Below are 24,850 nucleotides of genomic sequence, written 5' to 3' on the forward strand. Positions count from 1 at the left end.
AGACTTGCTGCATAAAGGATTCTCAGCTGCATATTTTTTCTGTTCATCACATTGAAGATTTCCTGCCGTTCCTTTCTGGCCTGCCAAGTTTCAGAAGAGAGATCGGTCACGAGTCTTATCGGTCTCCCTTTATATGTTAGAGCATGTTTATCCCTTGCTGCTTTCAGAATTTTCTCTTTATCCTTGTATTTTGCCAGTTTGACTATGATATGTCGTGCAGAAGATCGATTCAAGTTACGTCTGAAGGGAGTTCTCTGTGCCTCTTGGATTTCAATGCCTTTTTCCTTCCCCAGATCAGGGAAGTTCTCAGCTATGATTTCTTCACGTACATGTTCAGCACCTTTGCCTCTCTCTTCCTCCTCCGGAATTCCAATTATGCATATGTTATTATGTTTAATTGTGTCACTTAGTTCTCTAATTCTCCCCTCATAGTTCTGGATTTTTTATCTCTCTTTTTCTCAGCTTCCTCTTTTTTCATAATTTTATCTTCCCACTCACCTTTTCTCTCCTCTGCCTCTTCAATCCGAGCTGTGGTCACATCCATTTTATTTTGCAGCTCATTTATAGCAGTTTTTAGCTCCTCCTGACTGTTTGTTAGTCCCTTGATCTCTGTAGTAATAGATTCTCTGCTGTCCTCTATGCTTTTTTCAAGCCCAGCGATTAATTTTATGACTATTATTTTAAATTCATTTTCTGTACATTGCTTAAATCGTTTTTGATCAGTTCGTTAGCTGTCGCTACTCCCTGGAGTTTGTTTTGAGGAGAATTCCTCTGTTTCGTCATTTTGGGTAGTCCCTGGGGTGGCGGGGAACTGCAGGGCTCTTCCCCTGTGCTGTGTGGAGTGACTTGAGTTGGTGGGCGGGGCCGCAGTCAGACCTGATATCTTCCCCCAGCCCACTGCCAGGGCCAGTCAGACTGGTGTGTACCTTCTCTCCCAGGGGCAGGTCTCACTGTGGAGTGGTGTGGCCCCTGTCTGGGCTACTTGCATACTGCCAGGCTTGTGGTGCTGGTTCGATGGGATATGGCGTATTAGCTGGGGTGGATTGGTAAGGTGCACAGGGTCGGGAGGGGGAGGCTCAGCTTGCTTTTCCTTCAGTGATCCCCTTTGGGAGGGCCCTGCGGCACCGGGAGGGAGTCAGACCTGCCACCGGAGGGATGGATCCGCAGAAGCACAGTGTTGGGTGTTTGCGCGGTGCAAGCAAGTTCTCTGTCAGGTACTGGTTCCCTTTGGGATTTTGGCTGGGGGATGGGCAAAGGAAATGGTGCTGGCCAGCGCCTTTGTTCCCCACCAAGCTGAGCCATGTCCTCCAGGGCTCAACAACTCTCCCTCCCACTGTCCTCTAGCCCTCCCGCTCTTGGAGCAGAGCTATTGACTTATAACATTCCAGATGTTCCGCTGGCTGTCAGAAGTCACTCTGTCCGACCCCTCCGCTTTTGCAAGCCAGACTCAGGGCTCTGCCTTGCCCGGTGGGCTGCCCCTCCACTGCCCTGGCTCCCTCCCGTCAGTCCGGGTAGTGGGCACCGCCTCCCCACCCTTCCTACCCTCTTCTGGGGGCCTCCCGTCTATGCTTGGCTCCAGAGAGTCTCTTCTGCTAGTCTTCTGGTGGTTTTCTGGGTTATTTAGGCAGATGTGGGTGGAATCTAAGTGGTCAGCGGCCGCGGTGAGCCCAGCGTCCTCCTACGCTGCCATCTTCTGATTAATATCGCTTGAGGGAGACTTTAAAGTAACATTCAGAAGGCTATTCACTGGACCTCTTTTTTTTTTTTTTTAAATTTTTTTTTTCAACTTTTACTTATTTTTGGGACAGAGAGAGAGAGAGAGAGAGAGAGAGAGAGAGAGAGAGAGCATGAACGGGGGAGGGGCAGAGAGAGAGGGAGACACAGAATTGGAAGCAGGCTCCAGGCTCTGAGCCATCAGCCCAGAGCCTGACACGGGGCTCGAACTCACAGACCGCGAGATCGTGACCTGGCTGAAGTCGGATGCTTAACCGACTGCGCCACCCAGGCGCCCCTCACCGGACCTCTTTGACCTTGGCTGCAGCAACTTCTTTCTAGATACGTCTCTTTATCATTTCTTACTGGGTAGTGGAATATAGTGATCAGATGTCCAAGTTGGTTCATAGAACAGCACTGGGTTAATGGCCTCCATTGTTTGGTCAGGGTAGGCCTGTCTTTGTTTATTTTTGACTGAGAGCATGAGCAGGGGAGTGGCAGAGAGGAAAGGGTACTGAGGATCCTAAGCGGGCTCTGTCTGACAGCAGAGAGAGAGTCTTTGAGTTTGTGGGGCTCAAACTCAATAACTGTGACATCATAACGTGAACTGAAGTTGGATGCTCAACCTACTGAGCCACCCAGGTACTCCAGTTTTTTTTTTTTTTTTTTTTTTAAAGTTTATTTATTGTGAGAGAGAGCAGGGGAGGGGCAGAGAGAGGAAGAGAGAGATTGAGAATCCCAAGCAGGCTCGGGGCTGCCAGTGCAGAGCTCTCTCACACAAATTGTGAGATCGTGACCTGAGTCAAGATTAAGAGTTGGACGCTGAACTGACTGAACCACCCAGGCACCCTTTTTATTTAGTTTTGTATCAGTTATGCTTATAAATGATTGTGGTCTGTGATTTCTCTTTTCTTGTAATGTCTTTATCCGGTTTTGATTATCATAGATTTATTGATTCCACTAAATTATTTGCAAAGAAGTTCCTCTTTTTATAATAAGAGTCTATGTAAGGTATTTTTCCATTTTGGTAAAATATACATGCCAAAATTTACCATTTTAGCCATTTTTTATTGTATGGTTCTGTGGCATTGATAACATTTACATTGTTGTACAGCCATTACTTTTTCAGTTTCCCAAACTGAACCTCTAGATCCATTGAGCCACTAACTCCCTGTTCTCTTTTACCAGCCCCTGGTAGGCAACCACTTAGAATGGCAACCACCATTCTTTTTGTTTTTATGAACTTATGAACTTTGACTACTCTTAACCTTACAAATGGAAACTTGCAATATTTATCCTTTTATGACTGGCTTATTTAACTTATTAGCATGACGTGTTCAAGGTTCGTTCATGTTATAGCATGTATAGAATTTCCTTCCTTTTTAAGACTGAATAATCTTAATATTCAGTCCATTAATAATATTGGACTTAATAGTCCATTGTATATACCAGATTTTGTTCATTCATCCATTGATGTACATTTGGCTTGCTTCTGCCTTTTGGCTGTTGTGAGTAATGCTGCTGCAAACATGGATGTACAGATACCTATTTTTCGTCCCTTTTAGTTTTGGATATATACCCGAAAGTGGAATTGCTAGATTGTATAGAAATTCTGTGTTTAAATTTTTGAGGAGTGCCTGGGTGGCTCGGTCAGTTTAGTGTCCAACTCTTGTTTTCAGCTCAGGTCATGATCTCATGGCTGTGAGAGCTGGGCCCTGTGTTGGGCTCCGTGCTGGGTGTGGAGCCTGCTTAAGATTCTCTCTCTCCCTCTCCCTGTCTGCCCCTCCCCTCCTCATTTTCTCTCTCTCAAAAAAAAAAAAAAAAAATAAATTTTTGTGCAATTGCCATACTATTCTCCACAGTGGCTATACCATTTTTCATCCCTGTCAGCAATGTACAAGGGCTCTAGTTGCTCACTGTCTTCACCAACACTTGTTGTTTTTAACTTTTTTTTTTTTTTTTTTTTGATTACAGCCATCCTAATGGGTGTGACATGGTGTTTCATTGTGGTTTTGATTTGCATTTTCATAATGCTTGCTGTTGAACATCTTTTCATGTGCTTAATTTGCTATGTGTATATTTTTGGAGAAATGTCTATTCAAGTGTTCTGCTCATATTTAATATTGTGCTGTTTTTTTTTTTGTTGTTATTGGGTTGTAGGAATTATTTATATGTTCTGATTACCAGTCCCTTATCAGAAACATGATTCATGAATATTTTCTCCCATTGTGGGTTGCCTTCAAGTCTATGGATACTGTCTTTTGATGAAAAGTTTTAAATTTTGATGAAGTCCAACATATTTTTCTTTTGATGCCTGGGCTTTGGGTGTCCTATCTAAGAAATTATTGTCAAGTGCAGTGTCATGAAGCTTTTTGTTTTCTTGGAGCTTTATAGTTGTAGCTTTCCATTTAGGTCTTCGATTCATCTTGAGTTAATTTTTGTATATGGTATAAAGATCTAACTTGTTTCTATAAATCCAGTTTTACCAACACCATTTGTTGAAGTCCTTTCCCCATTGAATGGTCTTGGCACCCTTGAAGATCACCTGGCCATAGATTTGAGGGTTTATTTCTGGGCTTTCAATACAGTTCCCTTGGTGGTTTGTATGTTTGTCATTATATCAGTATCACTTTTTTTGGTTACCATAACTTTGTAGTAAGTTTTGAAATCAGGAAGTGTGTAATCTCCAACTTTGTTCTTCTGTAAGTTTTTTAAATGTTAGGGAAAATGAGTCATGGTGTTGTGGGTCAGGAGTTTTCTCCGTTTGGAAAGTTTTAAATTCTTGATTTATTTTCTTTAGAAGATCTAGGACTTTTTAGATTTTTCATCTTTTGTTAGTTTTGGTTATGTTTTTCAGTGAATTTCTCCATTTCTTCAAAATCAGAGATCAGCAAACAATGGGCCCACTTTTTAAAGTAATATTTTATTGGAGCACAGCTGTTTTCATTTGCTTACATATTATCTGTGGCTGCTTTTGCAAACTAAAATGGCAGACGTGAGTAGATAGGACAGAGGGTGCATGGCTTGCAAACACTTAAAATATTTGCTATCTGGGCCTTACTGAAAAAGTTTCCCAGCCCCTGATCAAAATTGTCATATGTAAAACCATGGAGTTGGCTTTTTGGTCCGGTTTAAAGTTGACTCATTTTTAAAAAATTATCTAGGATCTGTTGTGATATCCTTTTTTCCTTTGTGATACTGGTGATTTGCATTTTCTTCATCAGTATTGCTGGGATTTTATTAATTTTATCTGTATAGAACTAACTTCGATTTTTCTAATTTTCTTTTTTCTGCTGTCTTTTGTCATGGAATTTTTTATTTTGGCATTTGTTTTCCATTCCACTTTCTTTGGAGTTGATCTTCTGTTGTTTTCTCTAGCGCCTGAGATGAAAACTTTGGTCATTGATTTTTTTTTTTTTCTCCTTCTTCTGCCTTTTTCTGTTGAAATATATGCATTTAATGCTATAGACTTTTTTCCCTTTACCATCTATTTAGCGTTACATAACAGAGTTTTGTGTTTTTCATTATTCAAAAAATTTTTAATTTCCATTTTGACTTTCTTTGATCCATGGGTTATTTAGAAGTGTGTTGCTTAATTTCCAAACCTTTGGGGAATTGCTAATTATCTTTGTTACTGATTTCTAGTTTAATTCCAGTGTTGTCAGCATAGTCTCTATATCAGGTTAATCCATTATACTTTATGAATTATTGTATGGTTTGTTTTTGTAATTGTTTCATGTACAGGTGATTAAAAAGTGTGTATTCTGCAGTTGTTGCTGTATTTTTCCATAAATGTCATTTACTTCAAATTGGTTAATGAGTTCTTAAAATCTTGTAAATCCATGTGGATTTTCATGTGTGCTTGTTCTATCAGAGAGGTATGTTAACATCTCCAACTATGATTATGTATTTATCTATTTTTCTTCTTAGTTTTGTCAACTTCCACCTTGTATATCTAGAAATTAAGTGTACACAAATTTAAGTGATCTCTTATTTTTCAATATACTGAAGAACCATTCTGAAATGTGTCCATCTTTCATGCTAGTCATTCTTGCTTTAGTCTTTTTAATCATACTGTTTTAAGAATTGCTTCAGTTGCTTACCCTAAAGGTTACAAAATGCATATTTGACTTATTAGAGTCTTAGTACTTTTACCATTTCCTGAACAATCTTACAACAGTTTGACTGCATATGCCCTCCCACTTCCCTGCCTATTGTGGTCTTATTTTTTTATTTATTTTTTTCTTGTTTAGTTTGGGTTAACTTATTTAGTTTACCTCGGTTTAGCTTGTTTTTCTACTATTTCAGGTAGAAGTGTAGGTTATTGGTTTGAGGTAGTTCTTATAGGCATTTACAGCTACAAATGTCTTTAGCTGCATCCCATAAATTTTTGTATGTTGTATGTTCATTTAGCACAGATGCTTTCTGATTTTCCTTGAAATGAATGTGTATTTTTGCATTTGCTGGATGGAGTGGTTTATAGATTGCAGGTTTAATTGGTTGATAGTATTGTTCAAGTGTTCCATATCTGGATTGATTTTTTTCTTTCTATTGTGAGTGATTATTAAAGTCTACGATTGTTAAACTATTTTTCTTTTCTTTTTACTTTTGTTTGTTTTTGTTTTATGTATTTTGGGGTTCTGTTGCTATGCTCACATCTGTTTTACAGACCCCTGTATCATTATCAAGTATCTTGTGTTATGTTTAATAATTTTTTTCTCAAAGTCTGTTTTGTTTGATAAAATGTAATTACTCCAGCTGTACTGTGGTTGCTGTTTGCATTATACATATATGAATATATATGTATATTTGTAGGTTATATATGAGTATATGTGAATATATATATGAGTACATATATGAATGTATATGTGAGTATATATATGAATATATATATTTTTTCCCTAATACTCTGAATTTTAATTGTCTTACATTTTTGTGTTGTTCATGCCTGGTACCATCTCTTTAAAAGTTTTACTGGCATGTTATTTAGCTTTAACTACCTCTTTTCAAATTTTATTTTGTTCATTGCAATTTCAGGCCATGACTGGGATAAAATTTTCACATTGGAAAACAGTCATATGAAAAACAGGGAGACGGAAACACTGCTGGAAACTAAGATCATAGAAATGAAAATACTGTGTATGCCTAAAAGAGAATCTATACCATTTCCCTAAATAGCAAGAAAATGTCCTGATTTCAGGTATTCCAGGCAAGAAACTAGATCACATGACTTCCTTGGAGTCTAATTTACTGTTGTTGTTTTTTAATGTTTATTTTTGAGAGAGAGAGCGAGAGTGTGAGCAGGGGAGAGGCAGAGAGAGAGGGAGACCCAGATTCTGAAGCAGGTCAGAATCTGTGCTGTCAGCACAGAGCCTGACATGGGGCTTCAACTCATGAACCATGAGATTATGACCTGAGCCTGGATGCTTAACTGACTGAGCCACCCAGACACTCCCAATTTCTGTTTTTTGATTGAGGGATAATTGACATAACAGTGTAATATTAGGTGTACTGCATAATGATTCGATTTTTTTTTTTTTTTTTTTTTTTTTGAGAGAGCAAGTGAACAGGGGAGGGGCGGCGGGGGGTGGGGTGGTGGGAGGAGAGAGAATCTTAAGCAGGCTATACACCCAGCATACAGCCTGACATGGGGCTTGATCTCACTGCTGTGAGATCATGACTTGAATGAAAATCAAGAGTCAGATACTTAACTGAGCCACCCAGGTGCCATTGATATTTTTATATATTCCAAAAAGACCAATTACCCCAATAAGTGTAGTTAACATTTGTCACCCTATACATAGTTGACAGTTTTTTTTTTTTTGTAATGAGAACTTAAGATTTACTTTTTCAGCAACTTTCAGATATACAGTTCAGTATCATTAAAGTCACCATGCTGTACATTACAGCCCCATGACTTATTTATTACATAACTGAAAGTTTGTACCTTTTGGCCCCTTTCACCTATTTTGCCTCCCCTCCACTCTATCACTCTATGCCTCTGGCAATCCCCAATGTATCTATAAAAAAAAAATCTGTTAAAAACCTTTTTTTTTTTTTTTAATTGTCAACCTATTTTTGAATCCAAAGTATGTCTCTCTTTTTAAGTCATTTTTGTAGAGCAAGCATGTATGATTTGGGGAGGGGGGGGAGAGAGAGAGAATCTTCAGCAAGCTTCACGCCAGGGACAGAGCCTGAACTGGGGCTTGATCCCACAACTCTGGGATCATGACCTGAGCCAAAATCTAGAGTTGGATTCTCAAACAAGTGAGCCACCCAGGTGCTCCTAAAGTATATCTCTTGAAGAGAACATGTAGTTGGATCTTTTTAAAAATCCAGTCTGACAGTCTTTGCGTTTGTTAGAGTGTTGAATATTGCCACATTTAATGTTTTTAATCACATGGTTGTATTCCCACTTACCATTTTGCTATTTTCAATGTGTCTTGTGTCTTTTTTGTTTTTCTCATATTCTTCACTATTTTAAGTGTTTGAGAGAGACAGCGAGAGCATAAGCAGGTGAAGGACAGAGAGAGAGCCGCCCAAGCAGGCTCTGTGCTGTCAGTGCAGAGCCTGATATGGGGCTCAATCTCACAAACCATGAGATCATGACCTGAGCTGAAATCGAGAGTTGGACACTTGTCTGAATGAGCCACCCAGGAGCCCTCTTTACTACTTTAAGTAGATATTTTTTAGTGTTTCATTTTAATTCCTTTAATTTTCACATTATTTTTTGTTCCTAGTAGTTGCTCAAAGGATTTCAATATGTATCCGTTTTTTAACAGTCTACTTGAAATTAATGCTAAATTTGTTATATTAAAACACAAACTTTTTCCATTATAGCTCCATTTCTTCCCTCTTCTTTGTATTGTTGTCTTATGAATTGCATCTTTGTGTTATTCTAATTTCAATAGTACAATTTTATAATTATGTTTTAGGGAATGGCCTGTTACATCAGGAGAAAACTAGACTTATACTGTCCTTTAACAATTATCTATGTTAAATAACATTCATTGATGCTTTTTGTGTGGATTTGAATTACCATTTGGTGTTCCTCCTTTTCAGTCTGATGAAATTCTAGTATTTTGTTAGCAATGAATTAGCAGTCTTTGTTTATTTGGTATTCCTTTATTTTGCCTGCACTTTTGAAGAATACTTTTGCTGGATACAGAATTCTTGGTTGACAGGTTTTTGTTTTTGTTTTTTGTTTTTTGCTTTTTTAAATTTCCTCTGACTACCATCTTGCCATTATTGTTTGTAATGAGAAGTTAGCTATTTTTTGTCTCTTATTTCAAGATTTTCTTTTTGTGTCAGGCTGTCAACATTTTCACTGTGGTGTGTCTGGGTGTGGATTTTCTGTTTTTTTGTTTTTGTTTTGTTTTTTTTGCCTATTGTGAGTTTTTTTTAGTGAATTTTTGATTTAATTTATTGTACTTTTCAATTCCTTAATTTCCACTTGGTTCTTCTTGGTCATTTCTGTCTCATTGATATTTTCTATTTGATGAACCATTGTCTTATGGTCCTTGAATTATTTAAATATGGTTTCCTCTTTTTTTTTTAACATTTATAATAGATGTTTTGAAGTTTTTGTGAACTAAGTCCTTTAGTTGACTACCTTCAGAGACGGCTTCTATTTACTTTGTATACTTTTCATGTTTCATAGTTTTTTGTTGAAAACTGAGCATTTTAGATAACAAGTTGTAGCAACTCTGAATTCTGATTTCCTCTATCTCTTGTGTTGTTGGTTTATTTCTTCAGTGACTTGCCTGAACTACATTTGTGGTGTTGCCCCTGTAATGTGTGGCCTGTAAGGTTGATATTTTTCCTCTCCCATCCCCCAATTCTTTGTGTTTTCAACTCTGGCTTTCTAGGGATTACCCTGGGTCACTATAACTTAGTCATCAGCTAGTGATTGGCTAGAGGCTTTTTAAACCATTGAACCAGGAAGTCTTTCACTCTTTGTCATGGGACATATGCATAGACTGGATAATGTTCTCAATTTAGGGAGTTTATAAGTCTGACCCATCTATCTATATATCAATATATGGATATATATATATATATATACACATATATATCCATATATGGACATATATATATATACATCGATATATGGACATATATATACACACATCGACATATGGACGTGTATATACACACGTTGACATATGGACGTATATATACACACATCGACATATGGACGTGTATGTATAGATATATATAGATGTGTGTGTGTGTGTGTGTGTATATATATATCCATATCTATATATTTTTAACTTACTGGATTTACACAGCCTCTTGGTCAACCATGAGTGAGTAGCTTGTTAGTTCCCTTTCCTCTGAGTAAGCACAATGGGGCAAATGCAGGTAGCTTTCCAGACTATCAGGGATATGTGAAATCATAGCTAGGCCATCTTTGGCTATTTTGTTCTCACGAGCTCTATCTTAATTTTCTGGCAAGTCTGCTGTTTTGTTGCTTGTACCAACAAATATTGTGACCTGAGGCTAGACTTAACTATTGCCCTTGATTTTCCGTTATTTTTAACAACTTTGTCCAGTTTTGTCATTGCTTTTTGGAAAGAGGATTTGCCAGCTTCCTAACTCGGAATTCTTGAAGTCCTGTCCTGTATTCATTTTTATTTTGTAGTAAAAAGCATATAACAAAAAATTTACCATCTTAACCATTTTTTAAGTATTACAGTGTTAATTAACTATATGCACATTGTTGAACAGATCTCTATAACTTTTTCATCTTTCAAAACTTAAAACTCTATAACCATTTAACAACAATTTACATTTTCCTCCCCATACCCTTGCGGCCTCTGGCAATCATGATTTTACTTTCTAAGATTTTGACTGCTTTAGATACTTTATATAAATAGAAACCTACAATGTTTGTCTTTTTGTGACTGGCTTATTTCAGTTAGCATAATGTCTTCAACATGTTCATGTTGTAGCACAAGACAATTTCCTCTTTTAAAGATAATATTTGATTCTATATACCACATTTTCATTATCCATTTATCTTTCAGTGGATATTTAGACTGCTTGCACCTTTTGACTATTGTGAATAATGCTGCAGTGAACATGGTTGTGCAAATATCTTTTTGAGATCCTGCTTTCAGTTCTTTTTGGTATATACTCAGAACTGATTTTTGATGGAAGCTCTGTTTTTAATTTTTTGAGGAACTTTCATAATGTTTTCTTTAGTGGCTACATCACTTTACATTTCCTCCAATAGGGCATAAAAGTTCCAATTTGTCCACATACTTGTTAGCCCTTGTTATGTTTTGTTTTTTGATAGTGGTTATTCTAATAGGTGTGAGATGGTAGGTCATTGTGGTTTTGATTTACATTTTCCTGATTAGTGATATTGAGCATCTTTTCATATGTTGTACTGGTTGGCTGTTTGTATTGTATTCTATGTCTATTCAGTCATTTGCCCATTTAAAAAAAAATATTTATTTTGAAAGAGAGTGAGAAGAGGAGGGGCAGAGAGAGAGGGAGAGAGAATCCCAAGCAGGCTCAGTGCCATGAGCATAGAGCCTGATGTGAGGCTCAATTCCACCAACTGTGAGATCATGACCTGAGCTGAGATCAAGTATCAGCTTGACTGACTAACCCACCCAGGTACCCCAGTCATTTAGCCATTAAATTTTTTTAAGTTTTTATTTTTTAAATATTTATTTCTGAGAGAGGCAGAGAGAGGCGGACAGAAGATCCAAAGCAGGGTCCGCGCTGACATCAGAGAGCCCAATGCGGGGCTCCAGCTCACAAACTGCAAGATCATGTCCTCAGCCCAAGACAGATGCTCAACTGACTGAGCCACCCAGGCACCCCTACCCATTTTTAGATTGATTACTTTTTGTTGTTTCAGATACTAACCCTTCATTAGATAACATGGTTTGCAAATAGTTTCTCCCATTCAATATGTTGCTTTTTCACTCTCTTGAATGTTTTCTTTGCTGCCTGAAGGTTTTTAAGATTTGTCTATATTTGCTTTTGTTGTTTGTTAAATTTAAAGTATATCTGTTTTCTTTTAGAATATTTTGTGATAGCCCACCTAGAATTAGGTCTTTGAGAACAATTCAACCCCCTTCTTAAATTCTTTGTTACTAATAAACTTTGTGCAGTCATAGATGTTCTGGTTTTAGGAATGTTTTTCACAATGTATTTCTTAATGGTTATAAGTGAATAAAATATTTTAAAGTTGTACTATATATCTTGAAGTAAAAGGAATGAAAATTGTTTATATAGTTACATTAAGGATGGTCTGGGGCGCCTGGGTGGCTCAGTCGGTTAAGCGTCCGACTTCAACTCAGGTCACGATCTCGCGGTCCGTGAGTTCGAGCCCCGCGTCGGGCTCTGGGCTGATGGCTCAGAGCCTGGAGCCTGCTTCAGATTCTGTGTCTCCCTCTCTCTCTGCCCCTCCCCCATTCATGCTGTGTCTCTCTCTGACTCAAAAATAAATATTAAAAAAAAAATGGTCTGTTATAACAATATTTGTGTTTTGTCTTCTATAAGACATAAATGTATTCTCATTTATTTATCACAACTCTGAGGAAATGGAAATGATCTTGCTTATGGTCAGATGATTAATAAATGTTTGACTTCAACTGGATTTCCAACATGGGTGATATGGTTTAAAATTCCATGTTCAAATATAGAATGCTGCCTCTTGTGTTTGTGTTTAGGTAGTAGTTAAGTTGATTAGCAGCATTCTGATGATACTGACTTCTTGATTCCTGTGCTTTTTAAATTTCTTCCTGAGAAAACCCAATTTGTACCCATAAACTGCAACTTTGGTAGCCATTTCACAAATGTATCATTGTTATACACACGAGAAAGTGGTAGAGATGGCAATATCATGGGCTCATTGTCCAAGTAGGTGCATAGCGAATGGAGAGTATTAAGTGCTCATAATGGAAGTATAGATGCAGTATAGTTGTAGTGAAGAGCAAGGACATCATATTTTCCAGTTTTGAGTCCTGATTTTCCAGAATGTGTCATTTTGGGCAGTTATTTGACCTTTAAATGCCTCAGATTGTTTATCTGTAAAATTGGTAGAATAATAGTATTTACCTTTTAGGGCTCTTTTAAGGATTAAATAATTGTATGCAGGTAAAGTACTTGGTATATAGTAAGTGCTTGGTAAACATTGTTTTGTTACAGACACTGATCAAAATATATGTGCCAGTTGATTTTTACTTGAAACTACTGCATCTTCCAAATTAATGTAATAATGGCAAATACTTAAATTGTGACACACCACTAGAATAATGTGGAAATGGATTTTTAGTATTGTGCTCTTGCAAGAAAAAAATACTTAGGAGGACATACATGAGGCCCACACATTTGTTGTTACCTTTTTTATAATAATTGCTCTTTGAGGAAGATAATATTCTAAGCACTTTATGTAAGTTCATTTCATCCTCAGTGATACTGTTGTCTAAATTTTACAGATAAAGAAACTGTGACACAGATACATTAACCAAGTTGCCCAGTGGTTTGCCATACTGCTTAGGTTTAACTGTATTGCTAACTATGTTGCTAAACTAAGTAGGTGGGCAATTGTTGGATGAATGAATAACGTATATCTTAACTTTCACAAAGAATTAAAATAACGGGAAAATGTGATTGAATTATAATCTACAATTTATTTTTTTCCTTTGTTGATTTGTAACAAAAATTTTATCAGTGAAACAAATTACTGATATATAGTGATTATGGTGACATTTATGTTTTCATTTGTAACCTTTTTTCTAATAATGAAACCAGTCAGAAAACATTTAAATTTTATGACCAGATAGTATCTAGGTACAATCTTTAATTGGATAAAGCTCAATACTTCTTTTTATTTTTCAAGGTTAGTCAATTGTTTTTTAGGTCACTCTCCTATTTCTAACTCGGCTCCCTCCATACCCTTTTAACTTGCCTTACGATCCTGTTTTGTTTAAAACACATTTTAAATACATATTTTTTAGATGGAGATTTTAAACAATATGCCATTCAGTTATCTCAATTAATGCTGTCTGTTAAGACTATTACAGCCACTACCATGTATGAAACTTTATTATGTACCATGTATTGTATATTATATCCATTCAACAGAAAAAGAAATGGAGACCTAGGCAGGTTAAGCAGCTTATTAAAAGTAACTTGGACAATACATTTTTGTGTTGTATCTTTAACTATAGTTTAACAAACTATTTGGTACTTTTTGTTGAATAATATTTCTGAAAATGTTTTTGTTTTAGAAACCTCATTTCTCTTTTCAGAAAGTAATTTGGATATTAGAATGAAAAAATTAAGCACTTACTAACCTTTAATATTTTGTTTTAAGGAATTGAAATTACCATTCACTTTTTTAAGTGGACATATTCATGAGTTGAGGATCCATGTACCATGGACAAAGCTTGGTTCAGAACCAGTGGTAATTACCATCAATACAATGGAATGCATTTTGAAACTTAAAGATGGAATACAGGTAAGAAGTTATTGAATCTAGTTGTTTATGTTAACCAATTTTAATAGGTATTGGTGTTTGATATGTCTTTATCTAAAGCTTACATATACTTAACTGTTTCTCACATGCTTATTAAAGTAACATATTGTAAAGTCACAAGTAACTATGAAAGGTTGTCTTAAATTTGGATAAACATTCTAATGGATATTTTCATACTAATTTTACTTAATGTAATCATAACTATCATAGGGATCATGTAGATGGCTTATTATCTGTATCGACCAAAAGTGGGACTTCATTGTGTCCAATTTTTGGGTGAAGGTTTTTGAATTTTTGCTAAAGACCTGTGTAATTTTTTTTGTTTACGTGACATTTCTAAATGAGATTAAAATTTCTCATTTTTTGAGATGAAAATATTTTGAATTTACCTTCATGTCAAAATTTTTAAGTTTTTAGTTTAATTCCAGTTGGTTAATGTACAGTGTTACGTTAGTTTCAGGTGTACAATATAGTGTTTCACACTTACATACCACACCATGTGCTCATCCCAAGTGCACTCCTTAATCCCCATCACCTATTTCACCCCTCTCCACTCCCACCTCCCCTCTGGTAACTGTTCTCTATATTTTAAAATCTTTTTCTTGGTTTGCCTCTCTCTGTCTCTCTCTCTCTGTCTCTCTCTCTGTCTCTCTCTCTGTCTCTCTCTCTCTCTCTCTCTCTCTCTCTGTCTCTCTCTCTCTGTCTCTCTGTCTCTGTCTCTCTGTCTCTCTCTCTCTGTCTCTCTGTCTCTCTCTCTCTGTCTCTCTGTCTCTCTCTCTGTCTCTCTCTCTCTCTCTCTGTCTCTGTCTCTGTCTCTCTCTGTCTCTGTCTCTCTCTGTCTCTGTCTCTCTCTCTCTCTCTCTCTCCCCCTTTGCTGGTTTGAATGGATAAAGAAGCTGTGGTGTATATATACTATGGAATCTTAGCCATAAGAAAGAATGAAATCTTGCCATTTGCAATGATATGGATAGAACTAAAGAGTATTATGCTAAACAAAATAAGTCAAAGAAAGGCAAATATCATATGATTTCACTCATACGTGGAATTTAAGAAACCTATCAAATTTCTTTGAAGTTTTGGCATCAGAAACTGATTCTTTGTTTTCTTTTTTGTTTTTCTGACTTACCTTTTCTTTGACCCATCTTACATTTATTTTTAATAGTTTTTTCTTTCTTGTAAAAGTGTAATACTTTTACAGTTTCTAGCAAAAATTAATCTGGAAAGCTAATAAGTCTGATAGCAACATATTATAAATTTTTTCATTTTCATCTTACATAAAAGTAGTGTCTTTTATTTTTATTACTTTTTCCTTAGCTCATGTTTTACTTTCAGGTTTAAAAAATGCTTTTTAGGGGTGCCTGGGTGGCTCAGTTGGTTAAGCGTCTGACTTTGGCTCAGGTCATGATCTCACAGTTCATGAGTTCGAGCACTGCATCGGGCTCTGTGCTGACAGCTCAGAGCCTGGAGCCTGCTTCAGATTCTGTGTCTCCTCTCTCTCTGCCTCTCCCTATCTCGCACGCACATGCACGTGCTCTCTCTCCCAAAAATAAATGTTAAAAAAAAAATAAAAATGTTTTCTAGAACCAAATGAGTTGATGAGTATTATTAAATTGTTACACTTAAATTACTAATTTATTAAACATTAAGGCAATCTTAGTGTATCCTAAATATAACTCCGGTATCTGTGAAATTAAGGTTATTTATGATGTTAAAATCATTTCCTATTTTAAGAAGATACTTTGAGTTTCGTATCAACCCACTAGACTCATCTTTTTTTCCTTGTATGAAATCTTTGATTCCAAATCTTTTATTATCCAATTTAACTGATATAGTTTCTGGAAGTAAGTAGACCGATGTTATAGTCCCATGAGAATTTATTTTGTAAACTTAAAATACATGGGAGATTGATTTAGAAATCTGTGAGATAGTTATATTACAGCAAAAGTTTTATTTTACATTTATATTTGGTAATTCTCAAATGGTTCTTAATCATCATCTGTTCCTGGAATTTACATTTTTTTTTTAAAGTCTGGACTTGGTTATACCACCCATGGAGTGCTCCATATTAAGAGAAAAAGAAAATCCAGACACTATTTTTTTCAATGGGAAGGTGGAAGTTTCAAGGCCAGATGTCCCATAAGAAACACATTTTAAAAGAGGCAAATTACAACTAATTATAGAGACTGCAGAAAAGATTTGTAACACATGACTTAGTGTAACCTAGAACTAATATTTGATATTGGACCATGCAGATGGCTACTGCAGGAATGATCGGATTTCCTGCTTGCATGGTATTTGAGACTTGAATTTTGTGGTGTGTACAGCAAAAGGTCAAGTGTCATGAATGTAAACTACTCTCAAAATAAGTATTTTTTGCAGATGTTTAAAATTTTGAGGTAGAAAGGATTTTTGAAAATTATAGTTGACATTTGGACAAATTATTCAGTAGTGTACATCCCCAGAGAGTAATACTTAGGTTAGTGATTGGAATTAATTTTTCAGGAAGACAGTATACATGAAACATATTTTTAAACACTTTATTTTCCTGTTTTAAGTTTTGTGTAGTAGGAAATTAAGTTAAAAATTACATATTAAATTATTTCAAGTTATTACATTGTAGAATCAAAATGAAGAAAATACTTTGTAAATACAATTAGTGTGTGATGGTTGGTTAAATGAAGGGATTGTTTAGAGTTCTAGATATGAATCTGTTAAGAATACTATTGATACTTGAGAATGTAATAAAATACAACTTAAAAGTTAGAAATCTGAGGTCTAATTCTGAAAAGGTCATTATAAAAAATATAATATTGCTAAATGCCTTGATAAGAAGGCACGTCTAGTTTGTAAAGTTCAATTTAATTCTACCAACATTTGTTGATTTCCTATCCATCAGTGCCTTGAAAAGCATTGCCAAGATATCTGTATAATCTTCTAAGGAGACTTAGAAACAGAGATTCATTATGATTGAGGGTGATTCTAGTGATAATAGTTACAATATACTGCCTTAACATGTGTCTGTAAGTAGTTTTATAGAGATTTTTTTTCATTGACAAGGTGACCCAAGTTGTTGTGTTAGGTAAAATAAAGGCCACCTTTATGTCCACACTGAATTATTTTTGACAGATAGATATTTCACTGAGAATATTTAACTTTACTCTGAGAGACATCTGTCATCATACCCACCTTTTAGATTCTTCAGATCTTGTTACTTGTGAACTGTTGTTTTTGTTTTGGACCTTACAGAAATTTATTCATGACATATCGTCAGTGGTCCAGGACTGATTTGTTTAACTAGCTCACTCTAGTGTAATTATAGAAATACCTGTGGATCCAGCATTAACTAAATGCTCCTATCCTTTTGCATATTCTTGCTTTTTAGCCTCTGTGGGTCTCATCTGTAAAATAGGGCAAAACTTGCTACATAGTTCTTATTCTAGTGTATATGCTTTCTTTGCTCATTGTATTAGTAAGTCTTATAAAAAAGGCTTCTTCAGCTTGAAGAGAGTAGTAGTAAATTTGTTTTTAAAGAACTTATTTATTCTGATCTTTCGATCACCTAGAAAGTAAGAAAAGAAAAACTTAAAATCTTTTGACCTGATAAATGTAACCATCTTCAAGTCTGTTTACAGAATACTTCTCATAAAAAAAACTTAAAATCTTTTTATCTGTACCAAAACTTTAAAATAGTAAAAACTAGTGAAAAGGAACAAAGCTTTTTGTTTATGTGCTTTTTAAAAAAAATTTATTTTTTAATTTACATCCAAGTTAGTTTATAGTGCAACAATGATTTCAGGAGTAGATTCCTTAATAACCCCTTACCCATTTAGCCCATCCCCCCTCTCAAATGCCTCCACTAACCCTCTGTTTGTTCTCTATATTTAAAGAGTTTCTTATGTTTTGTTCCCCTCCCTGTTTTTACATTTTTGCTTTCCTTCCCTTATGGTCATCTGTTTTGTGTCGTAAAGTCCTCATATGAATGAAGTCATATGATATTTGTCTTTCTCTGGCTGACTAGTTTCACTGAACATAATAGCCTGTAGTTCCATCCACATAGTTGCAAATGGCAAGATTTCATTCTGTTTGATTGCTGAGTGATACTCCATTGTATATATATACCATATCTTTATCCATTCATCCATCAATGGACATTTGGACTCCTCCCATAATTTGGCTATTGTCAATAGTGCTGCTGTAAACATGAGAATGCTTAAGATCTACTCTTAGCAAATTTCAAGTATATAATATAGTATCATTAACTATCGTCACCAAGCCATACATTGGAATCTCAGATTGTGTTCAGCTTGTAAGTGGGAGTTTGTACCCTTTGACTAATATTGCCCATTTCACCTGGGACCTGTCAAATGTTATTCTACTGTTTCTATGAGTTTGACGTGTTTTTATTTTTTTATTTTTTTTTAGATTACACTAAGTGGAATCATAGTGATTCTACACCATATTTGTTTTTGTTTGGCTTATTTCACTTTGCACAATGCCTTCCAGTTTCATCTATGTTGTTGCAAATGGCAGGATTTCTGTATCTTTACAGCCGAATAATATTTCCCTGTGTGTGTGTGTGTGTGTGTGTGTGTGTGTGTGTGTGTGTGTGCGCGCGCGCGCGTGCGCTCCCTCCTGTCCGTTTCCCCACTCACCCATTGATGGACACTTAGGTTATTTCCATATCTTGGCTATTGTGAGTAATGCTGCAGTGAACATGAGAGTACAGGTATCTATTTGAAATAGTGATATTGTTTTCTTTTGATACATACCCAGAAGTAGGATTGCTGGATAATATGTTCTATTTTTTTTCTCCTACATTCTTTTTTTTTTCTTTTTCTTTTAACTTGTTTTATTTTTTATTTTTTTAAATTTACATCCAAATTAGTTAGCATATAGTGCAACAATGATTTCAGGAGTAGATTCCTTAGTGCCCCTTACCCATTTAGCCCATCCCCCTTCCCCCAACTCCTCCAGTAACCCTCAGTTTGTTCTCCATATTTATGACTCTCTTGTGTTTTGTCCCTCACTGTTTTTATGTTATTTTTGTTTCCCTTCCCTTATGTTCATCTGTTTTGTCTCTTAAAGTCTTCAATGAGTGAAGTCATATGACTTTTGTCTTTCTCTGACTAATTTCACTTAGCATAATACCCTCCAGTTCCATCCACGTAGTTGCAAATGGCAAGATTTCATTCTGTTTGATTGCTGAGCAATACTCCATTGTATACATATACCACATCTTTATCCATTCATCCATCGATGGACATTTGGGCTTTTTCCATACTTTGGCTATTGTTGATAGTGCTGCTATAAACATGGGAGTGCATGTGTCCCTTCAAAACAGCACACCTGTATCCCGTGGATAAACGCCTAGTAGTGCAGTTGCTGGGTCGTAGGGTAGTTCTGTTTTTAGTTTTTTAAAAAAAAATTTTTTTTTTCAACGTTTTAGTTTATTTTTGGGACAGAGAGAGACAGAGCATGAACGGGGGAGGGGCAGAGAGAGGGAGACACAGAATCTGAAACAGGCTCCAGGCTCTGTGCTGTCAGCACAGAGCCCGACGCGGGGCTCGAACTCACGGACCGCGAGATCGTGACCTGGCTGAAGTCGGACGCATGTTTTTAGTTTTTTGAGGAACCTCCATACTGTTTTCCAGAGTGGCTGCACCAGCTTGCATTCCCACTAGCAGTGCAGAAGAGATCCTCTTTCTCTGCATCCTCGCCAACGTCTGTTCTTGCCTGAATTGTTAATATTAGCCATTCTGACAGGTGTAAGGTGGTATTTCATTGTGGTTTTGGTTTGTATTTCCCTGATGATGAGTGATGTTGAGCATTTTTTCATGGGTCAGTTGGCCATCTGGATGTCTTCTTTGGAGAAGTGTCTATTCATGTCTTCTGCCCATTTCTTCACTGGATTATTTGTTTTTTGAGTGTTGTGTTTGGTAGTTCTATTTTTAAATTTTTGAGGAACGTCTGTACTGTTTTCCGTAATGATAATACCAATTTACCTTACTACCAACATTGTACAAAGGGTCCCTTTTTTCAGTATTCATTATCTCATGTCTATTTGATAATAGCCATCCTAAGAGGTTTGAGATGATACCTTATTGTGGTTTTGATCTGCATTTTTCTGATGGCTACTAATGTTCAGTGTGTTTTCAGGTACCTGTTGGACTTGTGTAACTTAAAAAAGATTTTTTTTAATGTTTTTATTTTATTTTTGAGAGAGAGAGAGACACAGTGAGAGCGGGGGAGGGGCAGAGAGAGATGGAGACAGAATCTGAAGCAGGCTCCAGGTTCTGAGCTGTCAGCACAGAGCCCAACGTGGGGCTTGAACTCATAGATTGCGAGATCATGACCTGAGCCAAAGTTGGGTGCTCAACCGACTGAGCCACCCAGGCACCCAAACTTTTTTTTAATGTTTTTTTTTTTAATGTTTCTTTATTTTTGGGAGATACTTATTGCGAGCAGGGGAGGGGCAGAGAGAGAGGGAGACAGAGAATTCCAAGCCAACTCCAGGCTCTGTGTTGACGGCTTAGCACAGAGCCTGATGCAGGGCTCAAACCCATGAACTGTGAGATCATGACTTGAGCTGAAGTCAGATGCTTAACTGACTTAGCCACCCATGTGCCCTGGGCTTGTGTGACTTATTTAGAAAAAAGTTTATTCTGTTCCTTTTCTCATTTTTAATTGGAGTGTTTTTTGATAGTTTAGAAGTTGATTTTTCATAATTTTGATACTAACCCCTTATCAGATATATGGCTTGCTAATATATATTCTCCCATATCACAGGTTGGCTTTTCATTTTGTTTATGGTTTCCTTGGCTGTACAGAAGCTTTTTAATATGATGTAGTCCCACTTGTGTGTGGTCTTTTTTTTTTTTTTTTTTTTTTTTGCTTTTGTTGCCTGTACATTTGGTCTTGTCTCCAAAAAATAATTGCTGTGACCAATTTCAAGGAACCTTTTCCCTTATGTTTTCTTCTAGTATTTGTGAAGTTTCAAGTCTTCCACTTGAGGCTTTAATCCATTTTGAGTTAATTTGTGTAACTGGTATAAGATAGGAGTCTATTTTCTTCTTTCTTTTTTTGTACATGAATATCCAAATTTCCCAGCATGATTTGTTGAAGAGACCATCCTTTCTCCATTGTGTGCTCTTGGTGCCCTTGTTAATGATTAATTGACCCTATATGTATGGGTTTATTTCTGGGCTATCAATTCTGTTTCATTGATCTATGTGTCTTTTTAAAAAAATTTTTAATGTTTTATTTATTTTTGAGAGAGAGACAGAGCATGAGTGGAGGAGGAGCAGAGAGGGAGGGAGACACAAACTGAAGCAGGCTTCATGTTCTGAACTGTCAGCACAGAGCCTGACATGGGGATCGAACTTAGGAACAGTGAGATCATGACCTGAGTCCAAGCTGGATACTTAACCTACTGAGCCACCCAGGTGCCCCTATATGTCTGTTTTTATTGTTAGTACCTCCTGTTTTGATTACTATATAGTTTGTAACATATTTGAAATCAGGAAATGTGATTCCTTCAGCTTTGTTCTTTTTTCTCACGATTATTTTGGCTATTTGAGATCTTTTTGTGGTTCTATATGAATTTGTTTTTCCTATTTATGTGAGAAAATGCCATTGAAGTTTTGATAGGGATAGCATTGAATCTGTAGATCACTTTAGGTATTTTTTTTTAATGCTATTATAAATGGGAATGCTCTTTAAATTTCCCTGATAGTTCATTAATAGCTTATAGAAACACAACTGATTTTTGTATAGTATTTACTTTGTATCTTGTAACTTTACTGAATTTACTAGTCCTACTAGTTTTTTTTGTAGGAGTGTTTAGAATTTCCTATATGTAAGACACTGTCATCTGCAAACTGATAATTTTACTGCTCCGTTTCCAGTTGGATGCCTTTTTATTTCTTCTTATTTCCAAGTTGTTCTGGCTAATACTTCCAGAATTATGTTGAGTGGTGGAGTGTGGGCATCTGTCTTATTCCTGTTCTTATAGGAAAATGTTTCAGCTTTTCACCACTGAGTATGATATTAGCTGTCATGTTGCCATATATGGCCTTTATTATGTTGAAGTACATTCCTTCTATATTTAATTTGTTGAGAGTTTTTTTTTTATCATGAAAGGATGTTGATTATGGCCAGATGCTTTTTCTGCACCTAATGAGATGGTATGATTTTTATCCTTCATTTGTTAATTTGATGTATTATATTTATTAGTTTGTGTATATTGAACCATCGTGGCATCCCAGGGATAAATCCCACTTGATCATGCTCTATGAGTTTTTTAATGTGCTGTTTAATTCAGTTTGCTAATATTTTGTTGAGAATTTTTTTTTAACATTTATTCATTTTATGAGAGGGAGAGAGAGAGACTGAGCATGGGTGGGGGAAGGGCAGAGAAAGAGAGGGAGGCAAAGAATCCGAAGCAGGCTCCAGGCTCTCAGCTGCCAGCACAGAGCCCAACGTGGGACTTGAACCCATGAACTGTGATATCATGACATGAACCGAAGTCGGATGCTTAACTGACTAAGTCACCCGGGCGCCCCTCTTGTTGAGAAGTTTTACATCTTTATTTATCAGGGATACTTGCCATACGTTTTTTTTTTTTTTACAGTGTTCTTGTCTAGGTTTGGTATTACAGTAATGCTGGACTCCTAAAATGAGTTTGGAAGTATTCCATCCTGTTCAAATTTTTTGAAGGGTTAGAGAAGGATTGGCATTAATTCTTCTGTATATATTTGGTATAATTCACCCGTGTAGTATTTTTTTGGGGCTTTGTTTTGTTTCTTTAAAGTTTTTATTTTTTATTTTGATTATGACGGGTGCACTTATTAATCCCCATCAACTCTTTAATCCATTTTCCTATCCACCTCCCCTCTGGTAACCATCAGTTCTCTTCAGTTAAAAGTCTATTTCTTGGTTTGTCCTTCCCTTTTTGTTCCCCTTTTCTTGTTTGTTTTCCTTCTTAAATTCCACATGAGTGAAATCATATGGTATTTGTCTTTCTCTGACCTCTTTCATGTAGCTATTATATTCTCTAGCTCCACCCATATTGTTGTAAGTGGCAAGATTTCATTCTTATTTATAGCTGAATAATATTCATTGCATATGTATATCCCACATCTTCTTTATTCATCTGTTGATGGACACTTAGGTTGTTTCCGTAATTTGGTTATTATAGATAACACTGCTATAAATATTGAGGTGCATATCCCTTTTAATTTGTGTTTTTGTATTCTTTAAGTACCTAATACTGCAATTGCTAGATCATGGGGTAGTTCTATTTTTAACTTTTTGAGGAACCTCCATACTGTTGTCCAGAGTAGCTGTACCAGTTTGCATTCCTACCAACAGTGCAAGAGGGTTCCTCTTTCTCCACATCCTTACCAACACCTGTTGTTTGTTGTGCTGTTGATTTTAGCCATTCTGACAGGTGTAAAGGGTGATATCTTACAGTATTTTGATTTGCATTTCCCTGATGATGAGTGATACTGAGCATTTTTTTCATGTGTCTTTTGGCCATCTGGATGTCTTTTTTGGAAAACTATCTATGTCTTCTATTTTTAAACTGGATTGTTATTTTTTGGGGTGTTGATGATAAGTTCTTTATAGATTTTATATACTGACCCTTTATCAGATTTGTCATTCGGAAATATCTCCTCATACTGAAGGTTGCCTTTTAGTTTTGTTGATTGTTCTCTTCACTGTGCAGGACTTTTATGGTTTCCTGTATCACATTTAGGTCTTTATTCATTTTGAGTTTATTTCTGTCTATTTGAAAAGAGAATGGTTCAGTTTTATTCTTTTTCATGTAGCTGTCCAGTTTTACCAGCACCATTTGTTAAAGAGACTGTCTTTTTTTCCATTGGATATTCTTTCCTGCTTTGTTGAAGGTTGACTATATGAGTTCATTGCTGGGTTTTCTGTTCCATTCATCTGTTTGTCTGTTTTTATGCCAGTGCCATACTGTCTCGATCACCACAGCTTTGTAATATAAATTGAAGTCTGGAATTGTGATGCCTCCAGGTTTGCTTTTCTTTTTCAAGATTGCTTTGGCTATTTGGGATCTTGTGTGGTTCCGTACAAATTTTAGGATTGTTTGTTCTAGCACTGTGAAAAATGCTGTTGGTATGTTGATAGGGATTGCACTAAATTTGTAGATGACTTGGTTGTATAGACAACTTAACAATATTTATTCTTCCAATCCATGAGCATTGAACAGCTTTCTATTTCTTTGTGTCAACTTCAGTTTCTTTCTTCATTGTTTCATAGTTTCCAGAGTACAGGTCTTTTACCTCTTTGGGTAGGTATATTTCTAGGTATCATATTATTTTTGGTGCAATTGTAAATGAGATTGTTTTTATAACTTCTCTTTCTGCTGCTTCATTATTGGCATATATAAATGCAGCTAATGTATGTTGATTTTTATATCCCGTGACTTTACGGAGTTTGTGTATTCTAACATTTTTTGTGGTGGAGTTTTTTGAGTTTTCTGTAAGAATGCAAATAGAGTTTTACTTCTTACTGATTTGGATGCTCTTTATTTTTGTTGTTTGATTGTTTTAGCTAGGACTTCTAGTACTGTGTAGATTAAAAGTGGTGAGTATTGCCATCCTTGTC

The 24,850-nt window shown here is 36.1% G+C and overlaps 1 protein-coding gene across 14 annotated transcripts in view; it reads left to right on the forward strand.

Moving 5' to 3' along the window:
* VPS13B (vacuolar protein sorting 13 homolog B) overlaps nucleotides 1–24,850 on the forward strand; it is an 804,655-nt gene that overhangs the window by 11,529 nt on the left and 768,276 nt on the right. For all 14 annotated transcript variants that reach the window (XM_023248521.2, XM_023248520.2, XM_045050210.1 and 11 more), the window contains exon 3: nucleotides 14,054–14,197. In XM_023248521.2, coding sequence (XP_023104289.2) covers nucleotides 14,054–14,197 — 144 coding nt within the window. The remainder of the gene's footprint in view (nucleotides 1–14,053; nucleotides 14,198–24,850) is intronic.

The sequence above is a fragment of the Felis catus genome, chromosome F2 (genome assembly GCF_018350175.1).
Source record: "Felis catus isolate Fca126 chromosome F2, F.catus_Fca126_mat1.0, whole genome shotgun sequence".
In the NCBI taxonomy this organism is placed as follows: Eukaryota; Metazoa; Chordata; class Mammalia; order Carnivora; family Felidae; genus Felis; species Felis catus.